Genomic DNA, 25,167 nt, shown 5'->3' on the forward strand with positions numbered 1-25,167 from the left:
GGCTAGATTTAATTCAGAGTATTCATAAATTATGAAATGGCCTAGGTGTAAACTGGGTGCATTATTTTAACTATACTTTGAGTTATTCAAGCACACTTTCCAGTATGCTTTCTTTGTTATGCCTTCTCTCCTCTTATATAATTAGTATTTGCTATTAGATTATAGGAAATTATTACAATACTTGAGGAGGGTGATGGTTGGTGTGTGCATGCTTCATGGCCTTATTCAGTTTAAGTACTCTATTCTTAATTTACTACTAAATCCTCCTTTGGTTTTTTGCTTTCATAAAAAATGTTCTTTTGGTGAACATAAATTCTTAAAGTAGAAAATGTAGCTCATTTTTTCCAATTTTGTAAGTTACACCTTGGCCTAATGTTTTTATGTATAACAGTTATGCTTACTTTTGCTCCTTTTTAGGGTTTACTAAAGATAGTGGTATATAGTCTGCATTAGCCAGGGTTGGTGAGGTTTATCAGGCTTTATTGGTTATAGAACAGGCTCTTTTAGAGGAGTGAGAAGTGCCACCAAGTCATTTGAGTTTTGAGCTGCTGCTAGTAGTACTCCAGCATATAATTTTGTTCCTGTAATTATTTGGGTTTAGGACTAAGCATAGTGGGGTATCTAATCCCAATTTGGGTCTTAGCTGTTGTGTAATCAGGAAATAATAAAGTCACTTTCGTATTCTCTTTTTATTTTAGTTACGGCTTTTTATCGCTTAATTAAAACTGTATTTTATATTACTCTTTAATATGCTTTACACCATATTTCTATTAATTTGGGTTAATCATTATGACCACAGTGGCTGGTATGAGATTTACCAGCCCTGTTAGTATAACTTAGTTGAACTTTTGTTTCTAGCTTAATTTTTATCACAGCTGCTTCCTATAGGGGTGTGGTTAAACAAGCTGTTATGAGCTACTAATGTTAGTGTGCTTGATGCCTGCATTGTGTAATTTTATTAAAACTAATAGAAAGACTAGGACCAAACCTGTATGTTTATAGAGTTAGTGAACTCATCTTGGCAATTTCAGTGCCTTGCTTTCAGGCTTTAAGCTATATTAACATGTTGTAATATACTGAAATAACATGTATATTGTTTTTTATGTGATTTATGTTAGATTTAGTGTTAAAATTTTGACTAAAATGGCTGTCTAGGGATCTAGGAGATGTCTGTCTATATAAATGGCAAATATCTAAGTAGTTTATTGATACGATTGGGGTTTATTTTCTTGTTCTGTCTAATCTCAGTGGACATGAGTTTGAGCAAATTCTAGGAGATAGTGAAGGACAGGGAAGCTTGGTATGCTACTGTCCACGGGGTTGCAAAGAGTTGGACACAACTGAGTGACTGAACAACAGCAACAATCTTGGGTATTAAGTTGTCTTTGTTATTAGGTAGATGGCCAAGTTCTATGTATTTATATATTTTTGCCTTGTTTTGGGGATTTGGCAGGGCATTATGGGCATATAGAGCATGAGATTTAGTGGGGTGTAAGGGGGGTTTGTTAAACAGATCCATTACCTATTCACACGTTCATATGTGTGTATGTGTATGTGTATGTGCACGTACGTGTATGTTTCTCTGCAATTATCTTTATGTCCTGTAACCACTGACTGAATAATACCTTATGGTTGATGATACTGGTAAATAATATTCAATTAAAGTCCAGCTACAGTTTTTTTTTTTTTTACTGTGTCAAGGCCACAGAAAGCCATAGCTGAGTCATACCTTCGCTTAAAAGTTCAGTCAGTTCAGTTCAGTTCAGTCGCTCGGTCGTGTCCGACTCTTTGCAACCCCATGAATCACAGCATGCCAGGCCTCCCTGTCCATCACCAACTCCCGGAGTTCACTCAGACTCACGTCCATCGAGTCAGTGATACCATTCAGCCATCTCATCCTCTGTCGTCCCCTTCTCCTCCTGCCCCAAATTCCTCCCAGCATCAGAGTCTTTTCCAGTGAGTCAACTCTTCGCACGAGGTGGCCAAAGTACTGGAGTTTCAGCTTTAGCATCATGCCTTCCAAAGAAATCTCAGGGCTGATCTACTTTAGAATGGACTGATTGGATCTCCTTGCAGTCCAAGGGACTCTCAAGAGTCTTCTCCAATACCACAGTTCAAAAGCATCGATTCTTCGGTTCTCAGCTTTCTTCGCAGTCCAACTCTCAGATCCATACATGACCACTGGAAAAACCATAGCCTTGACTAGACGGACCTTTGTTGGCAAAGTAATGTCTCTGCTTTTCAATATGCTATCTAGGTTGGTCATAACTTTGTTCCAAGGAGTAAGCGTCTTTTAATTTCATGGCTGCAATCACCATCTGCCGTGATTTTGGAGCCCCCCAAAATAAAGTCTGACACTGTTTCCACTGTTTCCCCATCTATTTCCCATGAAGTGATGGGACCAGGTGCCATGATATTCGTTTTCTGAATATTGAGCTTTAAGCCAACTTTTTCACTCTCCTCTTTCACCTTCATCAAGAGGCTTTTAGTTCCTCTTCATTTTCTGCCATAAGGGTGGTGTCATCTGCGTATCTGAGGTTATTGATATTTTTCCCAGCAATCTTGATTCCAGCTTGTGCTTCTTCCAGCCCAGCGTTTCTCATGATGTACTCTGCATATAAGTTAAATAAGCAGGGTGACAATATACAGCCTTGACATACTCCTGGGTCCTGAAATAAGACCCAGGTGCCTGATAAAGTTAATAGAAACCCATAAATTATGGACCTGGAGCAAGAAGAGGGACATCTTATTCCATTTATTTCAGAGTAAGTTGTAGCCATTCTTACATTTCACCTCTAAAGTTCAGTCTTTGTAATTCTTTTTTTATTTTGAGCTAAATTCTACATTCAATGAAATATACAAACCTAAGTATATCTGTCTGTGAATTTTAACAAATGCATACATCTGTGTAATCCAAACCCCTACCACAGTATACAACAATGTCATTGCAATCACTTGGAGAATTTAAATACTTAGGTTTGAATTTAACAAAACACCTTTAATACTTGTATGCTTAAAACTACACAATACTAATGAAAGGCATCAAAGAAGATGTCAATAAATCTCAAGAAATACACCATGATCATTGATTGGAAAACCCAATCTAGTAAAGGTGTCAGTTCTTCCCAAATTAATATACAGTTTCCAGGTAATTCCTGTCAAGACTTTTTGAAGATATAGACAGATTTATATGGAAAGGTAAAATAACTAGAATAGTTAGAATAATTTGAAAGGAAGTATAAAGTGGGAACAATCAGCTTACCTGATTTCAAGACCTTTTATGTAGCTACAGTGGTCACAGCCTTGTGGTATTAGTGAAGGGATATATGTATAGAGAGATTAGTGAAACAGAACAGAGACTAGATGCTTTTCCCTATAAGATCAAAGACAAGACAAGGATATCTGCTTTTGCCATTTATATACACATATTTGCAGTGTGACTAAATTTGATACTTACCTCGCACCGTATAAAAAAAATTAATTCAAAATGGATGAGGAACTAAATGTAAGAGCCAAAACTATAAACCTTTTAGAAAAAAAAAACATAGAGCTAAATGTTTATGATCTTGGATTTGGCAATGGATTCTTAGTTAGAAGATGAAAAGTATAAGCCACAGAAACAAGAAAAATGAATAAACTGGATTTTATCAAAACTTAAAACTTTCATTCTACAAAGGAAACTATCAAAAACAAAGAAGTACCTAAAGAATGGAAGAAAATATTTGCAAACAATTATATCTGATAAAGGACTTGTAAAGAACATACAGAACTCTCATAACTCACAGTAAAAGACAACCCAATTTAAAAGTGGCAAGGGATCTGAACAGACATTTCTCTAAAGAAGAACACATGGCCACTAAACACATGAAAAGATGTTCATCATCTTTAGTGACTTCAGTTCAGTTCAGTCGCTCAGTCGTGTTCGACTCTTGGAGACCCCATGAACTGCAGCACACCAGGCCTCCCTGTCCATCACCAACTCCCAGAGTTCACTCAAACTCATGGCCATTCTTACATTTCACTTCTAAAGTTCAGTCTTTGTAATTCTTTTTTATTTTGAGCTAAATTCTACATTCAATGAAATATACAAACCTAAGTATATCTGTCTGTGAATTTTAACAAATGCATACATCTGTGTAATCCAAACCCCTACCACAGTATACAACAATGTCATTGCAATCACTTGGAGAATTTAAATACTTAGGTTTGAATTTAACAAAACACCTTTAATACTTGTATGCTTAAAACTACACAATACTAATGAAAGGCATCAAAGAAGATGTCAATAAATCTCAAGAAATACACCATGATCATTGATTGGAAAACCCAATCTAGTAAAGGTGTCAGTTCTTCCCAAATTAATATACAGTTTCCAGGCAATTCCTATCAAGACTTTTTGAAGATATAGACAGATTTATATGGAAAGGTAAAATAACTAGAATAGTTAGAATAATTTGAAAGGAAGTATAAAGTGGGAACAATCAGCTTACCTGATTTCAAGACCTTTTATGTAGCTACAATGGTCACAGCCTTGTGGTATTAGTGAAGGGATATATGTATAGAGAGATTAGTGAAACAGAACAGAGACTAGATGCTTTTCCCTATAAGATCAAAGACAAGACAAGGATATCTGCTTTTGCCATTTATATACACATATTTGCAATGTGACTAAATCTGATACTTACCTCACACCGTATAAAAAAAATTAATTCAAAATGGATGAGGAACTAAATGTAAGAGCCAAAACTATAAAGCTTTTAGAAAAAAAAAACATAGAGCTAAATCTTTATGATCTTGGATTTGGCAATGGATTCTTAGTTAGAAGATGAAAAGTATAAGCCACAGAAACAAGAAAAATGAATAAACTGGATTTTATCAAAACTTAAAACTTTCATTCTACAAAGGAAACTATCAAAAACAAAGAAGTACCTAAAGAATGGAAGAAAATATTTGCAAACAATTATATCTGATAAAGGACTTGTAAAGAACATACAGAACTCTCATAACTCACAGTAAAAGACAACCCAGTTTAAAAGTGGCAAGGGATCTGAACAGACATTTCTCTAAAGAAGAACACATGGCCACTAAACACATGAAAAGATGTTCATCATCTTTAGTGACTTCAGTTCAGTTCAGTCGCTCAGTCGTGTTCGACTCTTGGAGACCCCATGAACTGCAGCACACCAGGCCTCCCTGTCCATCACCAACTCCCAGAGTTCACTCAAACTCATGACCATTGAGTCAGTGATGCCATCCAGCCATCTCATCCTCTGTCGTCCCCTTCTCCTGCCCCCAATCCCTCCCAGCATCAGAGTCTTTTCCAATGAGTCAACACTTTGCATAAGGTGGCCAAAGTACTGGAGTTTCAGCTTTAGCATCAGTCCTTCCAAAGAACACCCAGGACTGATCTCCTTTAGAATGGACTGGTTGGATCTTCTTGCAGTCCAAGGGACTCTCAAGAGTCATCTCCAACACCACAGTTCAAAAGCATCAATTCTTCGGCACTCAGCTTTTTCACAGTCCAACTCTTACAGCCATACATGAACACTGGAAAAACCATAGCTTTGACTAGATGGACCTTTGTTGGCAAAGTAATGTCTCTGCTTTTCAATATGCTATCTAGGTTGGTCATAACTTTTCTTCCAAGGAGTAGGCATCTTTTAATTTCATGGCTGCAATCACCATCTGCAGTGATTTTGGAGCCCCCAAAAATAAAGTCTGACACTGTTTCCACTGTTTCCCCATCTATTTCCCATGAAGTGATGGGACCAGATGCCATGATATTCATTTTCTGAATATTGAGCTTTAAGCCAACTTTTTCACTCTCCTCTTTCACTTTCATCAAGAGGCTCTTGAGTTCCTCTTCACTTTCTGCCATAAGGGTGGTGTCATCTGTGTATCTGAGATTATTGATATTTCTCCCCTCAATCTTGATTCCAGCTTGTGCTTCTTCCAGCCCAGCGTTTCTCATGATGTACTCTGCATATAAGTTAAATAAGCAGGGTGACAATATACAGCCTTGACATACTCCTTTTCCTATTTGGAACCAGTCTGTTGTTCCATGTCCAGTTCTAACTGTTGCTTCCTGACCTGCATATAGGTTTCTCAAGAGGCAGGTCAGGTGGTCTGGTATTCCCATCTCTTTCAGAATTTTCCACAGTTTATTGTGATCCACACAGTCAAAGGCTTTGGAATAGTCAATAAAGCAGAAATAGATGTTTTTCTGGAACTCTCTTCCTTTTTCCATGATCCAGCAGATGTTGGCAATTTGATCTCTGGTTCCTCTGCCTTATCTAAAACCAGCTTGAACATCTGGAAGTTCACGATTCACATATTGCTGAAGCCTGGCTTGGAGAATTTTGAGCATTACTTTACTAGCGTGTGAGATGAGTGCAGTTGTGCAGTAGTTTGAGCATTCTTTGGTATTGCCTTTCTTTGGGATTAGAATGAAAACTGACCTTTTCCAGTCCTGTGGCCACTGCTGAGTTTTTCAAATTTGCTGGCATGTTGACTGCAGCACTTTCACAGCATCATCTTTCAGGATTTGAAATAGCTCAACTGGAATTCCATCACCTACACTAGCTTTGTTCGTAGTAATGCTTCTAAGGCCCACTTGACTTCACATTCCAGGATGTCTGGCTCTAGGTGAGTGATCACACCATCGTGATTATCTTGGTTGTGAGGATATTTTTTGTACAGTTCTTCTGTATATTCTTGCTACCTCTTCTTAATATCTTTGCTTCTGTTAGTCACTAGGGCAGTGCAAATTAACATTACAATGAGATACCATTTTACAGTCACTAGGCTGACTAAAATAAAAAACCAGATGACAAAATTGATGAGAAATCAGAACCCTCAAATCTTATAGCTACTTTGGGAAAGTTTGGTAGTTCTCTCCAAAGTGTATCAGGGTTCCCATCTGACCCAGCAGTTCCACTCCTGTAATATACCTAAGAGAAATGAAAACATGTCCAAAAAAAAGTACATGAGTGTTAATATGCCAATATGACTCGTAATAGCCCAAGGTGGAAACAACCCAAATGTCCATCAGTGGATGAATGGATAAACAAAGTGTGGTATATCCACATGGGCTATTAATTGTACATAAAAAGAAAGGAAGTGCTGATACATGCTGCAACATGGATTTACCTTGAAAACATTTAGAAGCCAGATGCAAAAGGACAAACATTGTTTGATACCATTTATCTGAAATGTCCAGAATAGGCAAGTATATACCGGAAGTAGATTAATGGTTGCTTAGAGGCTTGAAGGCTAGGAGATTGGAGAGTGATAGCCGAAGCGTACAGTGTTTTTGGAAAGTGATCAAATAGACACCTGATTTATAATAAAAGTGAAACTTCAGAAGAATAATTAAAATGTAGTCTTTTCAATGAATAGTGCTAGAATAACTGGATTTTAGTATTTAAAAAATAAAAACTCACTCCACTCCTACTCTACACAGAAATCAAGTGCAGGTTGGTTGTAGATGTAAATGTACATCTACATTTAAAAACAACAAAACTTCCAGAAAATAATACAGGATAATATCTTCATGATACTAAAATTGGGAAAGAATAAAATGGAATATATTCTATTAATGGAACATATTAATAAAAAGGAGTAAAACGCTAACTGTAAGGGAAAGGTTTGAAAATTTTGACTATAGCAAAGTCAAGAACTTCAGTACATTATTTTAAAAAACCAAGGCAAGTTATAGATTGGGATTATATACTTACAGTCTGCAATATATACCTGTCAAAGAGGTCACATCTAGAATATACAAAAGCCCTTCTACAAATAATTAGGAAAAGACAGCCCAGTTGGAAAACAGGCAAGAGATTTGAACAGGCACTTTATTAAAAAGGATATCCAAACAGCCAGTAAACATATCCTGAACCTTACTATGAAGTGATGTCTCATTGTGGTTTTAATGTGCATTTCCGATTATTAACAAGGCTGAGTATACTATTTCTTAGAAATCATGAGAGACCAGGTTTTAACTTGTACTAAACATTGGTGAGAATGTGCAGCAGCTACAGCCTTCATAGCCTGCTAGTGGGTATGTAAGTTGGTATAACTACTTGGGATTACAGCTTTGTATTATCTACTAAAATTGAAACTACACATGCCCTACGATCTAGAATCCTTACTCCCAGGTATATATCCAAGAGGAATGTGGGCACATATGCTCGCTGTTTGTAGCACTGTTGTTCATAATACCCCCAAACCAACAGAGCACCAATGGCCATTACAAGAAGCTGATAAATTAATTATAATATTTTTATAGTTACATATTATATAGCAATGAAAATGAACAAATTACAGTCACATACCATGACTGATTTCAAAATATATGTTTAAAAGCACAGAAGAATATATACTATGTAGTTCAATTTATGTAAAGTTCAAAAGTAGGCAAAACAAAACTATAGTTTCAGGTGTATATTTGTGTAAATATAAACTATATATTATATATAGGTATATATGTGAATACTTAAGTTGAAAATTATAAAGGAAAGTAGGAAGTGATTACACTGGAAAGCTAATGGTTACCTTTAAAGGTAGTGATTAGAAGGGGACATGAGTGGGGCACCTGTGATACCTGCAATATAGTATTTCTTGACCTGAGTGGTATCTGCTTTGTGATAAATCACTGAGCTATATTTTTGTTTCTGTACTTTTCATAAGTATAATTCCTAATAAACAATTTGTTTAAACATTTGGTTTGTTTCTGGTCATGTGAGCTATGGATAGAAGTATGTTTTGGTAGATTTGAAAAGTGAGCACAAATAATTGGCAAAAAAAGATAAATACATCAGTGCAACAGAATAGAATCCAGAAAGAGGGCAAATGATTGTTGACAGAGGCACCAAAACCATCCAGTGGGAATAAGGGAAAATTCTTTTCAATAATTTGTGCTGTAATGACTTGGGATCCATGTAGAAAACAATAAACCTTAACCTCTATCTCACTTAATACACAAAAAATTAATTCAAAATAGATTGTAGACCTAAACATAAAAGTTGACATGTTAAAGTCCTAAAAGAAAACCAGACAGTATCTTCGTAACCATAGAATAAGGCAACAATACTGTAGGGAGACTCGAGAAAGAAAAAGGAAACAATGAAAATATTAATAAACTTGACTTCATTGATATTAAAAATTCTCATCAAAAGACACAGTTAATAAAATGAAAAGGCAAGCCACAGTCTATAAAAAAACATTCCCAATGTATATCTGACAAAGGACTTGTATGCAGAATATATGAAGAATTATTACAAATCAATATTAAAAAGAAAAAAACTTAAAAATGAGCAAAACACTTGAGCAAACTTTGCTTAAAGCAAGACATATAATGGCTAAGGAACATATGGAAAAATGTTCAACATAGGAAATGAAAATTAAAATCACAGTGAGATAAGAACTTTACATCTGGGATGGCAACAGTTTTTTTTGTTTTTTTTTAATTTAAGGAGGCTGACAACTCCAAATAATAGAATGTAGAACTGGGATTCTAATACAAAAGGTTTGGTAGGTTTTTTTTAACAAAAACAACAAAAAATATATATGTATCTACTCCGTGACCAATGGTTCTACTCCTAGGTGTTTAGAGAAATTAAAATATATGTCCTCAAAAATAGTTGCAATAATTTTCATTTTCATATTTATTCATAATAGTCAAAAACTGGAACCAGTTCAGAAGTAGGTGAATGGATATCCAAACTATGATATAGCCATACAATGGCATACATATCAAAAATAAAAAGGAAAAAAAACCTGGTAAACACAACATAGATGAATTCCAAGAACATACTGAGTTAAAGAGGCCAGAAACAGATGACTATATATGATTCCAATTATATGAAGTTGTAGAACAGGCAGACTGGTTTACAGTCACAGAAACCAGTGGTAGGGGTTGACTTGGAAAGGGCAAGAGGAAACTTTCTAAGATGATAAAGAAAACTGTTCTGTATTTTGATAGGTGTATTGGTTACATTGATTATATATTTTTAAAACTCATTAAACTGTACAGTTTTATGAGTACATCATATTATATATAATATGTAAATTTTTCTCAATTTAAAAAGTAGCCATAATTCTCCATGGGGATCCGTGTATCCTCACCCTTTGAAATACCACTTTGCATCTCCTTCCATGAAGAGGTGTACTGTTGCCCTATCCCTTGAATCTGAGATGGCCTTGTGACTTGCTTTAGCCAGATTAAGTGTGGCAGAAAAGAAAGCATGCCAGTGTTGACCTAGGCCTCAAGAGACTGTACAGTTTTGTTTTCTCTTAAACCCTGTCCAGCCACCATGGAACGATTCCTTGCTAGCTTTCTGGATAATGAGAGTGAAGCAGAGATGAGCTGAGGTTATCCTAGATCAGCCAGCCTCCAGCTAAACCTGCAGCTGATCAAGATACATGAGTGGACCTAACCCATACCAGAAGAATCACTCAGCTGAGATAGATAAATTACTGTTTTATGTCACTAATATTTGGGGAGATTTCTTATGTAGGAAAAGCTAAGGCTTAGAGTCCAGGCTCTATAGTAATAAAACTATAGCCCATGGGCCGGATATAGCTCATGACTTATTCTGAACCTTTTATTCAGCATTGGAAAGTGGAACATAAATTAATCTTGGGAGAGGAACACCTTTTATAATCAATACCCAAAGAATTTCTATTAATAAAATACCACAGTTATAGGAATACAGCCTGTCAATAGGTTTTCTAAAGTAGTCTCAAAGTTGACAGGGATGGCAAGTCATATTGCATTTGTACACAGACATTAGGTTAATTCCTCTGTGAAACTTTTAATAAGAGGGAGAAGAAAATGAAATAACTTTGTAACCTAAGTGAGAAAAGGTATCCTCAAATTGCATGAAGATATAAAATGAGATTACTGTACTTTTTAAAGGTCAGACTGTACAGCTTTTTGTATCAAGATGGTTAAAAAAAAAAAGTAAATAGCTAAAATTCCCTGAAATTTTAAAACAGGTGCTGTATTATCAGTTCATTGTTAATTTTGGTTTGAGTTGATTGTTTTCAACTAATGAGAGTCTCACTTCTAAATTTTAATTTGCTTTATTGTTATCAGTTGTATTGTGTGTTATTAACCCTACAAAGTACACTGTTGAATATTTTCATTGATATTCTGCTCTGTGCTTTTTCTGTAGCTAGACTTGACCCTTATTCATCATGTCAGATACACTTCTGCTGCTGAAGCAGTTGTACATAAAACACCAAAAACGTATTTGTCCAGCAACACTTGTTTCTCATCACCAAGTTCTTTTGTTTGTTTCAGCAAATGTATTTGGGATCGCAGAGGCTGGCTCCCTCTACTGGAGCATTTCTATTCCCAGAGTGAAGCACAGTCTGACACAGAGCATCCAATAATACGTAGAATAAGTAGAATGAGTCACCAAATTCTTGTCCACTAAAGAGTGGGAACAACAAGGGGTGCTTGGACCGTGAAATCATTTTTTCCCAACCAGATAGATCATGGTCAAAAATCTGGTGCTAAAGATAATGAAGAGTAGGAAAGCTGGTATAGGTAAAGGAAAAAGTGTGGCTCCAAGGATAGCCTTTCAATGGGGAGACAAAAGAAACTTGAACCATGCATGCAAGCTTAGGGGGCAACCATTAGGAAGCAAAAGACTGAAGATGCAGGGAAAGGGAGAATAAAACGGTGAAGTAAGTTTCCCAAAGATAAGTTAGAGAGGCATCAAGCACCCAGGAGAAATAGAATCTTCAGTGTTAAATCTGTGGTGGCACAAAATAATCGTGAACTATATAATGACTTAGAACCAAGGTGCAAACTGGAGTAGGAAATGGCCACCCACTTCAGTATTCTTGCCTGAAAAATCCCGTGGACAGAGGAGACTGGTAGGCTACAGTCCATGGGTTTCACAAAAAGACATGACTGAGTGACTGAGCACAGGGTGCAAATAAAATGTTAGGGGTTTTGTTAAAGTGTGACCATGCTCATTATTACTTTCAGTGAGAATCCAGCTTTGCTGGATTTGAGCCTAGATCTATCAATGAATAATTTGAAAATATACAATAAAATCTTACTGCTTTATTTGGAAGTCATATTCAAATAATGATTTTTCTCCAGATTGGACCCCTTCAAATCCTGAGCCAATGTACATCCCCACGGGCCTGGAGATGGAACCCCTTTATGCAAACTCCAAGGAAGAAACTGTGGTTTATCTAGCCGAAGATGGTGAGTACATAATGAGACATGTTGCGATAAAATATAATAAATTGGTGTCTGGGCTAATCTATTTGTATTTGTTCTGCTGTTTGTAGTGGAAATTGCCAATTACCAGGAAATCCCTGACTCCATAACTATGTTTGGTTAATATTGATGCAGATGTTGATTCAGTGCTAAATGTATTCTTGAAGGTGCATACTGCAGTTTATGCACAGTTATTTTAAAATGAAGCTTCATGCTGACCATGAGAATGAAGAGTTTCATTGAGATGGAATTAAACTTCGCATCAGTTTTCAAAGATATATCCAGCAGAGTGCTCTGCACCTGTCTGTCTATAGGTCACGTTCATGCAGTCTTTCAAATGGTTTATTTTCATTTCATGCCAGTTTGATGCATCTCTTGGGATTGCCAAAAAAAAAATCCCACATCACAAATATTATCCAAGATTATATCTCAGGAAAGTGTTCTTGACACTCAAGATTAATAATTGGCATCAAGTGTACTAATAATCAAACATAGAAGTCTCAACCTGTATTCTAAACTGCTGCTTCTGAAACCCTAATGTCAGGAAGTATGGGACTCCTGTACAGTTTCACCATCACATTTGTATATCTTAGAGTATATATTAAAGATAACTTGCAGGGAACATGTATTTTATTTAAAGAGCTGGCAAAATAGAGGAATTCACAGAGATTGCTTCCTATATAGTAAGCAATTACAGAAATCATATATTCATGCATTTTTAAATAACTGAGGTGAGAAAAGCACCTCTGATTTTTTTCAATTTGATTTCAAATATTTACCCAGCTGACCTACCTTATAACTTCCACACATAACTTAAATGAGATATAAAATTAAAGTAGCTGAGGTGAGTCAGTCAAGGTCTTGTCAGGAATTGGATGGCAAATGTAATTTAAGAAATTTTAATGAAAAGATATCTTATAAAAGGGTGGACAGAATCAAGGGAGAGTAATAAGGGATGGTGAGACAACACTGAGTTGTCAACAGAACAGAACCATTGTTTCTCCTCGGCATGAAAGGGTAAGAGATCAGACTGGTGTCGAGACCTGTAGCTGTAGGAGGAAGAAGTCCCCAAACAACTGGGCATAAAGAATTTGGGGTTCACATTTTTTTCTTTAAAGATATTGTTCCATTATCTCATGACATCTGTTCTCTTTAAGAAAAAGTCAGACATAATTTATATCATTGTTCCACATTATATATGCTGTGTCTTCTGTCTATGATCTGCCTAGATTTGTTTATCTTTGTATTTATCCTGCTTGGAGTTTGCTGAACATCTTGGATCCATAGTTTAATAGTTCTGTCTATCCAAATTTGAGAAATTTTCAACCATTATTTCTTCACGTAATTTCTCCATGATATTCTTTCTCTTCTGTCCTTTGGAATTTCAAGTATACATGTGGTAGATTTCTAGTTATGTCCCACATTCACTGGATCTTTGTTCCTTTTTATAATCTCTGGTCTTGAGTTTGGATAATTGTATTCATTTGTTTGTAAGTTCACTGAGTCTTTTTTTTTTCTTTAAATATTCAATTTCTCTTAAGCCCATCTGGTAAATCTTTCATTTCTGTTATTGTACTTTTTATTTTTAGAATTTTCATTTCATTCTTTTTATAGTTTTTTTTTTATTAGTTGATCTGTTTATTCATTATCTTTTCCTTTTAACATAAATTCAGAGTCCTTCTCTGTTAATCGTACCATCTGAGTTATCTTGGGGTCTGTTAAATATATAAATATTTATTGGATCACATTTCCTCATTCTTTGTATGCTTCATAATTTTTTTTTTATCACATGTGGGAAATTGTGAAAGACATGTTTTGGAGTTTTCTTTTTTTTAATTGCATTGAATTTTTTTTCTGCAAGGCAGCTAAATTCCTGACAAATCATTTTGCTTCTTTTAGAATTGGTTTACTTTCTTTATAAAACAGATCTGTTTTTATTTTGTCATTCATTCTAGGTCATGACCCTTCTCCTAAATGTGGTTTTTATGCCTAATATTCAACCTTTCTAGAGTCACAGTTAAATGCCTGCAGTGCTCAGTGAAGCCTTTCTATTCTGGCTAAGTTGGAATTTCAATATATCCCAGAATGTTTATCCTCTGCTATCTCAGGAGCACTCTGTCCTGTCTTCCTTAATCATACCCTGTGCTTGTACAGCCAGGTCTTCAGCCAAGCAACCACCATGTAGATTACTGAAGCCCCCCTCTGTGTAGCTTTCTTCTACTACCTAGGGTGCTAATTTCAGCAGCCCCAGGCAACAGTTGTGCCTCCTCAGCTCAACAAGACTGTTATGCTATCCTTAAGTGACATCTTTCTAAGAGGTAAAAAGTACTCCCAAGAAGAAATCTAAAGTTAAAACATGAGCTTATTTCATGTTTTTATCTTTTTTCAAGAACTTTATGTAGTTCTAATCTTTGTGTTGTCTGAATGCGTGGAAATGGTTAATTCGTATGTTTTTTTTTTTTTTTAATCCAGTTTTATAGTCATTTACAGTGAAAAGACAGTTTCAGGAACAATTACTTCATTATAACCAGAAGTAGAATTCATGTATTTCTACTGTGAGAAATACATGAATTTATTCTAGGCATGGCTTTTCTAATCTAAATACTCAGACTTTCTTATTCCAACATAAACCTATATGTTAGTGTCATATTAAAATTTATAACCCTTAGTGACACTTCAATTATACTATAGCTCCAAACTCTTTGCAGAATAGCCTATAGACTTTAGATATGGCTTGAACATCTTTATGGTCTCTCATCAGCCTACAAAGAGCCGTGTTTTGTGTATTCCCGAGTTGGGGGCAACCGGACACCCTTGAAGCAGCCTGTGGATAACTGTGATGATACTTTGATGTTTGAAGCAAGGTTTGAGAGTGGTAATCTACAGAAGGTAGTCAAAGTGTAGGTTTTAATTATTTTTATTTGAGGAGCTAGACTATCAACTATTTGCTGGATTAGGTACAGTAGTTTTAGTATCCATTGCTGAACTATAATTTCTTGAAGTATAGATGCTAATTAGAGTTTATCATAAGAGGGTAGGTATGGAAGGTTCTGGATTCAAACAATTTTGAGAGCTATGAATGAAAGTTAAGCAGGTTTCTGTAGTGTACTTTTTCAGTATGCCAGTATGAACTGTTAAACACACATGAACACTGGTTCTACAACTTTTTAATGGAATAGGTCTTCAGATGAGTATTCTATAAAACATGCTTGGGAATATGCACACAATTCAAGGATATTCTTTTTTTAAAAAATTTTGTGAAAAATTTTAAACATACACTAAAGTACAGAGCATAATATAGTTCTACCTACACTCATCACCTAGATTCAACAGCTCTTAAGGTTTTGCAACATTCACTTCACCAATTCACACACACACATATACACACGTAATAAGTGCATAATGCTGATAGAATAGGAAGTTACTTGGTAAAGAAAAAAGTCACAACTAACCAGGTGAAATTGTTGTATATATAAGTAATGTATTAATGAATTTAATTTGCTTTTATTTAAGTATCTTCAATGATTAAGTATGGGGAATGCAAATAGTTATCAAATATAGTTCCTGTCCTCTCAAAGAGTTTAAAATTTTGTAATTCATATGCTCATAGTAATTTATATATGTTTTTAACCTTTGTTAGAGATTGTATTTCAGATCTCTAGAGTTAGAATCTAAGATAAAACAAATATGTGTCTGAAGTAAAAAAAAAAGAAAAAGACACTGGACTTTAATTCTTAAAAACTTAAGAACTCTTTAATCACTTCCTTTATAGGAAACATAACTGGGTTAAAATACATAATTTTTTGTCAAATGCCCATTTTTTTAATGTGCTCTCTTGAATTACAAAGGGATAAAAAGGCTTCAGAATTAGCATAGAATTAGTTTCACATCCAGTTAAAAGAGAAAATTTCAAAACAGTGATCTTTTCAATTACTTGGTATTAGATACTGCTTAATAAACACTGTTTCCCAAGTAAAAAGCTTTCCATGAATAGGTAGATATACAAATATATTATTTGTATATTTATTATTACTTTTATTATTTAAACTTGAATGTCATTTTTACATTTTTATGTCTCCCCCCCTTCCTTTTTTTGTGTATTAGGGGAGAATATGAATACCAGCTGACTGTGCGACCTGACCTGTTCACAAATAAACACACCCAGTGGTACTATTTCCAAGTCACTAATACTCAAGCAGGAATAGTCTACAGATTCACTATTATCAATTTCACCAAGCCTGCTAGTCTTTATAATCGGGGTATGCGCCCACTGTTTTATTCTGAGAAAGAGGCCAGTGCTCATAATATTGGCTGGCAGAGAATAGGAGACCAAATCAAGTATTATAGAAACAACCAGGGGCAAGATAGGCACCATCATTTTTCACTTACATGGACGTTTCAATTTCCACACAGTAAAGATACCTGCTACTTTGCTCACTGCTATCCGTACACTTACACAAACCTGCAAGAATACCTGTCTGGCATCAATAACGACCCAGTACGGTCAAAGTTCTGTAAAATACGTGTCTTGTGCCACACAATTGCTAGGAACATGGTGTATATTTTAACGATTACTACCCCCTTGAAGAACAGTGAGTCAAGAAAGCGAAAGGCCGTGATTCTGACTGCAAGGGTACATCCAGGAGAAACCAACAGCTCTTGGATCATGAAAGGCTTCCTAGATTATATTTTAGGAAACTCAAGTGATGCAAAGTTGCTTCGGGACACGTTCGTCTTCAAGGTGGTACCCATGCTGAATCCAGATGGTGTGATTGTAGGAAATTATCGGTGTTCCTTAGCTGGACGGGATTTAAACCGTAACTATACATCTCTCCTGAAGGAATCATTTCCTTCTGTCTGGTATACCCGGAACATGATCCGGAGGTAAAATAAGCCTCAAATTACCCTCTGTTTATTTAGTAAACCTGATAGTAAGAATTTTGCTCCCACAATTGCACTTACTTTACTCTTAACTTTCCTTAAGATAGTTTAACTACAGCTACTTAATTTTTTCCCTCATTTTTCCCACCTCTGCTTCTATACCTTTCTGGCATTATGCCACTACATTCACTAGCTTTCTTTTAAATAATAACATTTTAATAGCTTAGTGAAACTTAAGTTTGCCTGTCCTAAATTTGGTTTCTTCCTAAAGCTAATGATGTTTCTTTTGGAATCCTTGAGAATCCCTCATTAATTACATCTAGAAAATTAATTACATCTAGAGTCTTTGAGTACTGCATTGACCACACATTGCTCTGTGTTGAGTCTCTTAGGATGATGATAAGTTTGCATACTTATTTAAGCTTTCATGAATAGTCTGTTTGCCCCTAGAAAGAAATGAACAGCTTTAAATTTTCTAAAGAATCAGAACAGTAAAATGCATGTAATATTTAAAGACTTGTTGGATTACTGAGTGAATTCTTTAACAGATTCAAGTAATAACAATCAGGAACAGGCGTTGCTAGAGTAGAAAGATTTATTGGAGTGAAACAGTACCCATTCCAAGTCCAAAGCCTCTTAACCTTTTTGGTTAAGAACATGGAGACTGAAATGAAAACACATCAAATGGGAATCCTTGCTCTGTCATTTGCTAACTGTGTAATCTTGAGCAGTTTAGAAACAAACCCAAACCTCCATTTCCTCATCTATTTGTAAAGTGGGAATAGTAATACTTACTTCACAGACAGGAAGATTAAATGAGATTATTACTAAAGTGCCCAGAATAAAGTGTCCAATACTACTGGAATATTGGAAGTTCTAAATGTATTCAGTGTTTCCTCAAATGTAAAAAGAAAAGGAGTTAATGAATTAGATGTAGGTGTAAAAACTCTTTGTAAACTTTTTAGGATTGTTCAAATGTTACATTGATAAGTACTGTTACAGAGTGTTTGTATTCTCACCCGCTCCGTCACCAGGGCTCCTAGTGCAAGTGTCAGAGCCCCATTTGAAGAAGGACCACCTCAGGGATACCTCCAGTCCCTGAGAGGAGCTGACAGGCTTCCAAAGCTCCCAGCATGGCTCTAGTTGTCTTGAGTTCAGCCTCAGCTTTCATGTTAATCCTTTCATCTTAGACACATGGAGAGGGAAATGCAGATCCCCACAAAAAGAAGTGAAAACCCTGGTTTTATACCCCTCACAGATGTGGATTTCAGGATTCTCTGAAGTTACTTGGGAAATATTTAAGTGATAAAGAATAACCCATGTCTGACTTAGTTTCCTGGGGATGACAGACAAAAGAGCTGAGTAAATGCAATGTGGTATCTTCTATTGGGTTCTGGGACAGAAAAAGGACATTATTGGGAAAATTCGTGAAATCCAAATAAGGTTGGGAGTTTAACAGTAATATACCAATGTTGGTTCCCTAGTTTTTGACAATATTTCATGGTTATGTTAACATTAGGGGAAAATGGACTGAGTGGTAGCCATATGGACACTGTCAACTATTTTTGGCAATTTTATGTAAATCTGAATTTATTCCAGAATTTAAAGTTTATTTTTAATAGAAAGGAACTTTTGGAGCCCATTTGAGTATTTATAATGTCTCCTTAATGCTCTTTGACATTAAGGGTGCCTGGCCCAACACAAGATGGATTACAGCCAAAGCCCCTTGGCTTGTCTCTGTGAAAGCTGTTTATCTTAGTTCTTCTTAAATTGTCTCATAAGAAGCTTAAGGCAGGAATCTATTCAGTAAGTTTCAGAAAGACTTCCAAGAGAAAGAACTACCTTAATGCAATTAATCATAGGCAGTAAATGGAATAAAAGACAGTCACATATGTGTGGAAAGGTGAGCAGCTGTAAGTATGCCTAAGATTAAATATATTTAGAGTATTTGAAAATAATAGATTTTAGTGTAAGATACTTAGTATATCTTAACTGTGGGTAAGAAAAAACTCCCAACTGTTTCTAAAGGGATTCAGTGTAAAATGAGAGACCCTGTTGCTTTGTTTCACTTCAAAAGTAGTAATTAATATTTCTTTGAGATTTAATTACTTAGAGTTTATTTTGACTCACTTAAAAGAAACCAGATGTTCATTAAAACTGGGGAAATGATTTTAAAATGTATAGTTTTATAATCTAATTCTAAAAATTTGCAATGATCATTTGATGGCTTTATGTCAATCTTATGTTATATCAATTTATTGGTCATCAAATGAAAAAGGGCAATAAATTAATATATGTAACAGATTTCAGCTTGGAATTTCACTGTAGTTTAAAAAAGTACTGTTTTGAAAAAAACCTAACTTTGAATATTTTGATTTTAAGATTTAATATTTTGTTATAAAAGTAGTACATTTCATATTAGTACAAATTGTTAACAGTTGTATTTATCCTTCCAGATATAACAGTGTACGTAATTTCAGTTATTTGAGTAGCTGTATGAAGTTTGGAAATATGAAAATCAAGGCAAAAATGCCCATAATCCTACCACTTTAATACCACCACTTTTTCACCTTTTGAAAGCCTACTAGTTATTTTTATCAACCAGTTTTGAGGGGCTTATTTTTTATTACTTTAATATTCACTGAATGCCTAAATTATACAGGCTAAAAGAATTGTGCTCTTGAGAAATGATTTCTGTAAATTATTTATTAGAAATTTACCAGAAAAATAATCAATTCAAACTTTGGTACCATTTTTCTCAAAATGGTATTTATTCACGTTACTCAAAAGGTGAATGTTAACTGGCTTCAGTATCGAGTCATCAGGCACAAGTTTTAACACATATTTGGGTACTTGTATGCATTGCACCGTTTTAGAGATTTTGAAGCATTCCCTTTCTATAACGAGATTAACTATGGAAAATCTAAAATTCTATTTAGGTAAGTGTCAAGTAAATGGTACCAATATTAAATACTACAGGAGTTCAAAGAAAAGAAAAATTTGGTGGGGAGCTTCACTAGTTAGAGAGGAAGTGCGACCTGAGGTCAGTGTTGATGGATAAGGGGTAGTATTTGTATTTACAAAGATGAAGAAGGAAGGTATTTCAGTCAGAAAGAATCTAAGAGTTAGTGGGCAAAGATAGGAGTGAGTTGTTTTCAGTGTATAACAAGAGACAACCAAAAAGCAGAGAAATATTGTTGGAGAAAGTTTTGGAAATAAGGTAAATTTTGTCGTTATAGTGGAAGGCTAAAGCATTCGTATTTTATATACAATTAATAGCTTATTGTAGGTGTTAAAAATTATATATTAATAATATGCAGAAGTAAGAAATTGAAAACTAGGACATAAGAAATGCTGTTTATTTGGATGTTAGACTTGTTAATTCATAATTACAACCACAGAAGAAAAATGCAGAGATAAAATGCAATAACTTGTTCTTTTTCTTCTTGGTAGATTGATGGAGAAACGAGAGGTTATTTTGTATTGTGACCTTCATGGCCATAGCAAGAAAGAGAACATATTCATGTATGGCTGTGATGGTAGTGATAGATGTAAAGCACTATACTTACAGCAACGAATCTTTCCACTTATGCTGAGCAAAAATTGTCCAGATAAAGTAAGCTCCTTTAAGATTTTGACTTTTCCTTTACTATATATTGTCCATGCAGGACAGCCGAATGGATAGGCTTATTCAGTAAACTGCTTTTTTATTTAGTTTTTTTGACTGGTTTGTACAGTTGACCATAGAAAGCAATGATGTGAAATGTTTAATAACCAGTAATTTGAAATATAAGGGAAAAACGCCCACTAGCCTACCACTACACTTGATGATAAAAGACTTGACTGTTTTTCTCTTAAGGTCAGGAACAAGACAAGGATATCCACTCTTACCCCTTCAATTCAGCCTTAAACTGGAGGTTCTAACAAGTGCAGTAAGGGAAGAAAAAAGATAAAAGGCAGACTAGAAAGGAAAGGCAGATGTGATTGTCTTCATAGAAAATCCATGCAATCCACAAAAACTATAACTGAGTGAGTTTAGCAATGTCAAAGGATACAGGGTCTATCCACAGAAGCCAGCTGCAGTTCTCTATACTCACAGTGAACAATTGGAAACCAAAATTTAAAGCAAAACCGTTTACCATAGCTCCAAAATAAGCAAAAGACTTGTGACTGCAAATGGATGGCACAAGGGAGTTTTTTAGAGCTGATAGAATTGTTCTATATTCTGATTTTTGGTAGTGTTTTATCAACTAAAAAAAATGCACAACATGAAAGTTGCGAGTAAGTTTTATTTGGGGCAATGTGAGGACTGTAGCCTGGGAGACAGTACCTCAGATAGCTCTGAGAAACTGTTCAAAGAGGTAGCGGGAAAGGACACATATATATGTAGTTTTGGTAAACAGGAAGTACATGCAGTCAAGCACATATTTGTAGAAAGTTTCTGCTGGTCTTGTGAAGCTTCTGCTAGTCTCGAGAAACAATCGTCAACATGAAGGACCTTAATGCTTTTCTAGATATGAGGAGATATAAGAACTGGGCTCGTAAAATCAGCTCCTGACGGTATCTAACTATCTAAAGACCTGTCCTGCCAGTTGCCCGTAGCATAGTGTCTCATTCCTGCTTTCCACCCTAAACTCCTTCAGGGGGAATATTGGAGGTCAGCAGCTGCTATAGCACATGACTTAATCCTTATAGAGGTAGATGGCAGGCTCCCTTGGCAAGTGCCAATTTGTTGACAGTTTTCACAAACCTTTACATGTATTAGCCTTTCTTAGTAGCTCAGTGGTAAAGAACCCACTTGCCAATGCAGGAGATGCAAGTTCAGTCCCTGGGTTGGGAAGATTCCCTGGAGAAGGAAATGGCAACCCACTGGTAAATCCCATGGATAGAGGAACCTGGCAGGCTACAATCTGTGGGGTCACAGAAGAGTAAGACCTAGTGACTAAACAATAACATACATGTGTTAACATTCACAGGATGGAACACAAAGTAAATTTTTTCAATTGTATGGTAATTAAATTATAAAAACTCATTGTAGATACTGATGTTATAACAATCTTTCAGGGTCATTTTCAAATTATCTTTCATGTGATAATAAAGCATCAGTATCTAAAAATCTACAACACTGATCTTCATTCCTAAATATGTTTAGACTCCTTCCTGTAACCTTTTAAAGTCAACATTATCAAGAATTAGTCAACTGGGTTTTGAATGCATATGTTTTATATATATATAAAGTAAAATTTATTTCAGAATTCAAGCCTATAATTCTCAGAAATGTAAATATGTCATCCTTAAAATGAGCTATTTCCACTGATCAGGAAATAAAAGCAGCTCCAGAAGCTTTTATTTTAGCTTTAGAGAGAATTATGCTTTTGCACACCTACTTTTTCATTTCTAACCCTACTTCCTATGACAGACATTGTGATTAGAAAAGCAGTGGGTCTCATTTTTATTTGCTTCTTTTCAGTTTTCATTCTCATCCTGCAAGTTTAATATTCAAAAGAGCAAAGAGGGAACAGGAAGGGTGGTGATGTGGAAAATGGGGATCAGGAACAGCTTCACCATGGAGGCCACTTTTTGTGGATCTACTCTGGGTAAGATTGAGGGCCCTCATTCATGACTGTCAGAGTTAAACCAAAGGAGCACATTCAATGTAAGATTCATAGTGTTTGACAACTGGATAGTGAGCAGTTTCTTCCTACGTAGATACATACCAGTAATCTAATCAATTCTATAAATAGGATGAATAAACAAATGCCTACTGTATGTATCTTGATCACCTCATTTTCCTTTGTTTAGAAAACGAAGTTTTACCACATATATAGTATACCTAAGTGGTGGGTTCATGATCTGATCTTTAATTGCTTGTTTGGGGTTTTTCTTTTAGAAGAGTTCCTACAACTGTAATGATTTCAAGAAAAAGCAATGCTCATAATTAAAATATCAGAATAGAAATATCTTTAGTAGATTGGCTATTTTTAAGACAAAGTTGACTGGGCTTTGTTTTTCTTTTTTTTAATTGGTTCCTTGAAGTAAAATAAACATGTGCTCTAGTTCCATTTAAGGAAGCTTTTAGTCACATTTAACATATCCTTAGAATGCCTCATATTAGGGTAACTCACAATATTAGAAAATGTATCAACTCAAAGGAAGGTGCCAGAAATCCAGACATATTACTTCTGGCTAAATTTTAAGCACCTTGAAATTGATATAACACTGTTAATGATGATGAAAACATTAAATATTTATGCAGGTTTTTCTCTAAGCGATGATCAGGGTGCTTATAACTGGTAACCAAGTAGTTCATAACTTTCTGACTGAATTTTCTTCTGCTTTGCAACACAGATTAATCTGTGTTTTTAGATGTCAGCTTTGGTCCAGGTGGTGGAGAGGGAACAAGGGAAAACAGTCAGTTGTTTAATGACCTGCCCCAGTGTAGAAGATCCAGAGGACAGAATATGGAATCATATCAGGTGTTTTGTTTATACTCTGTTTTGCAACTTAGGCCTTCCTGCTAAGAAAAAAAATGTTTAACTCATCATCAAAGGTGGATAAACTTATTGATGTTTTAGGTAATAAAAGAGGCACTCATTTCAACACGAAAGACTTGGAGTCAATGGGATATCACTTTTGTGACTCTCTCTTGGACTACTGTGATCCAGACCGAACCAAGGTAAGTAAAGTCCGTTTGCTCATACATCAGACTCCAGACGCCCAGATAACATCACCTGCCTTTGGGCCTGCAGCAGTTTGTTCCTTCTAACATCCTGACTGTTCATTCAGTGTTTTGTTGTACTTGATGTTCCAGGTGTCTATAAATATTCAGTTACTTTAATTAGGAAATAAGTTATTTATAATTAACTTACCTATCATTTTCCCCTAGTACTATCAATGCCTGAAAGAATTAGACGAAATGGAGAAACATATAAACTTGGAAAAAGTCATTGATGATTCAGATACTTCTCTGAAAGAAATTACATTGGATCTAGAGACTAGGTAGGTCAAGATAGTGAAAGTAATGTAATTTGCTGTGTTATTCTACATGCTCTCTAGTGGTTAGGATTCGACTCTCACCACCACGACCAGGGTTCCATTCCTGGTTAGGGAAGGCCTGTTATAACAATTCAAGGATGTAATTGTCAGTCTGTACTGAAAATCCTGGCTAGAGATTGAGGAAAATTTTCCCCATGCACGTTACTTCAGCCAGAACTTATCAAGACTTCATTTATTCAAATGATATTGAGTACCCACTATGTACTATATGTGAAAGACATCTCAAATTGTTTTTAATGCTGTCATTACCCACAGAGAATCGACACATTTATAGAGACACCATATAAATAATCTAAGTTAGTGAATGATAAGTGCAAAATTTAATGCCAAGGGAATGTTACTGGAAGAAGGAAGGTACTAATTTTAGTGCAGTTCCTATAGGAAAATCAGAACAAATGTTTGATTCTTAACCTTTATAAGTTTTCAGACTTTGAGTTAGTGCCCCTGTAACCTCCAATGGTGACTCAAAAGTTTGTTTGCAGATAGAGTATCATTTCGAACTCATGAATTTGTTTATATTTGACATGATCCAATCAATTTCAGTTATCATTCCTCTAATACTCTCTTCTAGTTTGACATGATCCAATCAATTTCAGTCATCATTCCTCTAATATTCTCTTCTAATGCCTAGAACTATCAAACATCTACACCACCTTTGTAAACATCCTTTTTATAACTAGAACTATTTCTGCCATTCCAATGACATAATAAAGTAAAAGTAACAGTTGAAATTTTAAAACACCACCAAAACATTATGTAAAGTAATTTATTATTTTTTGTAGTAGCCATGCCTCTGACAGTTCAGAATCCAATGACTCTCAGACTGATCTTCTCAAGTTAAATTCTCAGGTACGATTGAAAATTTATGCCTATGATATGGGTATGCCAAATAGGTACTCTTCTTACTATAACTAACAACCAGGCAAAAAAAAAGAGTCTGCAGTTGTATAAATTATTGTATAGCATAATTGTTACTTTCTTATTATGTA

The 25,167-nt window shown here is 35.3% G+C and overlaps 2 protein-coding genes and 1 long non-coding RNA gene across 7 annotated transcripts in view; 2 read left to right on the top strand and 1 right to left on the bottom strand.

Moving 5' to 3' along the window:
• The window catches only part of LOC102270336 (AGBL carboxypeptidase 3), a 98,577-nt gene that overhangs the window by 25,028 nt on the left and 48,382 nt on the right, over positions 1-25,167 (top strand). For 2 of the 3 annotated variants that reach the window (XM_070369042.1, XM_070369043.1), the window contains exons 4-7: positions 12,119-12,226; positions 23,698-23,798; positions 24,009-24,121; positions 24,961-25,027. In XM_070369042.1, the coding sequence (XP_070225143.1) occupies positions 12,119-12,226; positions 23,698-23,798; positions 24,009-24,121; positions 24,961-25,027 (389 nt within the window). Of the gene's footprint in view, positions 1-12,118; positions 12,227-22,592; positions 22,720-23,697; positions 23,799-24,008; positions 24,122-24,960; positions 25,028-25,167 lie in introns of all 3 variants that reach the window. The other variant, XM_070369045.1, reaches the window with a different exon arrangement.
• The window catches only part of LOC138987589 (uncharacterized), an 86,650-nt gene continuing 65,549 nt past the window's right edge, over positions 4,067-25,167 (bottom strand). For all 3 annotated transcript variants that reach the window (XR_011463935.1, XR_011463934.1, XR_011463936.1), the window contains exon 4: positions 4,067-6,950. This is a non-coding gene — a long non-coding RNA (uncharacterized lncRNA). The remainder of the gene's footprint in view (positions 6,951-25,167) is intronic.
• On the top strand, positions 12,779-17,380 carry LOC138987576 (cytosolic carboxypeptidase 3-like). Its single transcript, XM_070368868.1, has 3 exons — positions 12,779-12,788; positions 15,003-15,130; positions 16,236-17,380. Exons 1-3 carry the CDS (start codon positions 12,779-12,781, stop codon positions 17,127-17,129), a joined length of 1,032 nt encoding a protein of 343 aa, XP_070224969.1. The 3' UTR covers positions 17,130-17,380.

Source organism: Bos mutus, chromosome 4 (genome assembly GCF_027580195.1).
Source record: "Bos mutus isolate GX-2022 chromosome 4, NWIPB_WYAK_1.1, whole genome shotgun sequence".
Taxonomy (NCBI): domain Eukaryota; kingdom Metazoa; phylum Chordata; class Mammalia; order Artiodactyla; family Bovidae; genus Bos; species Bos mutus.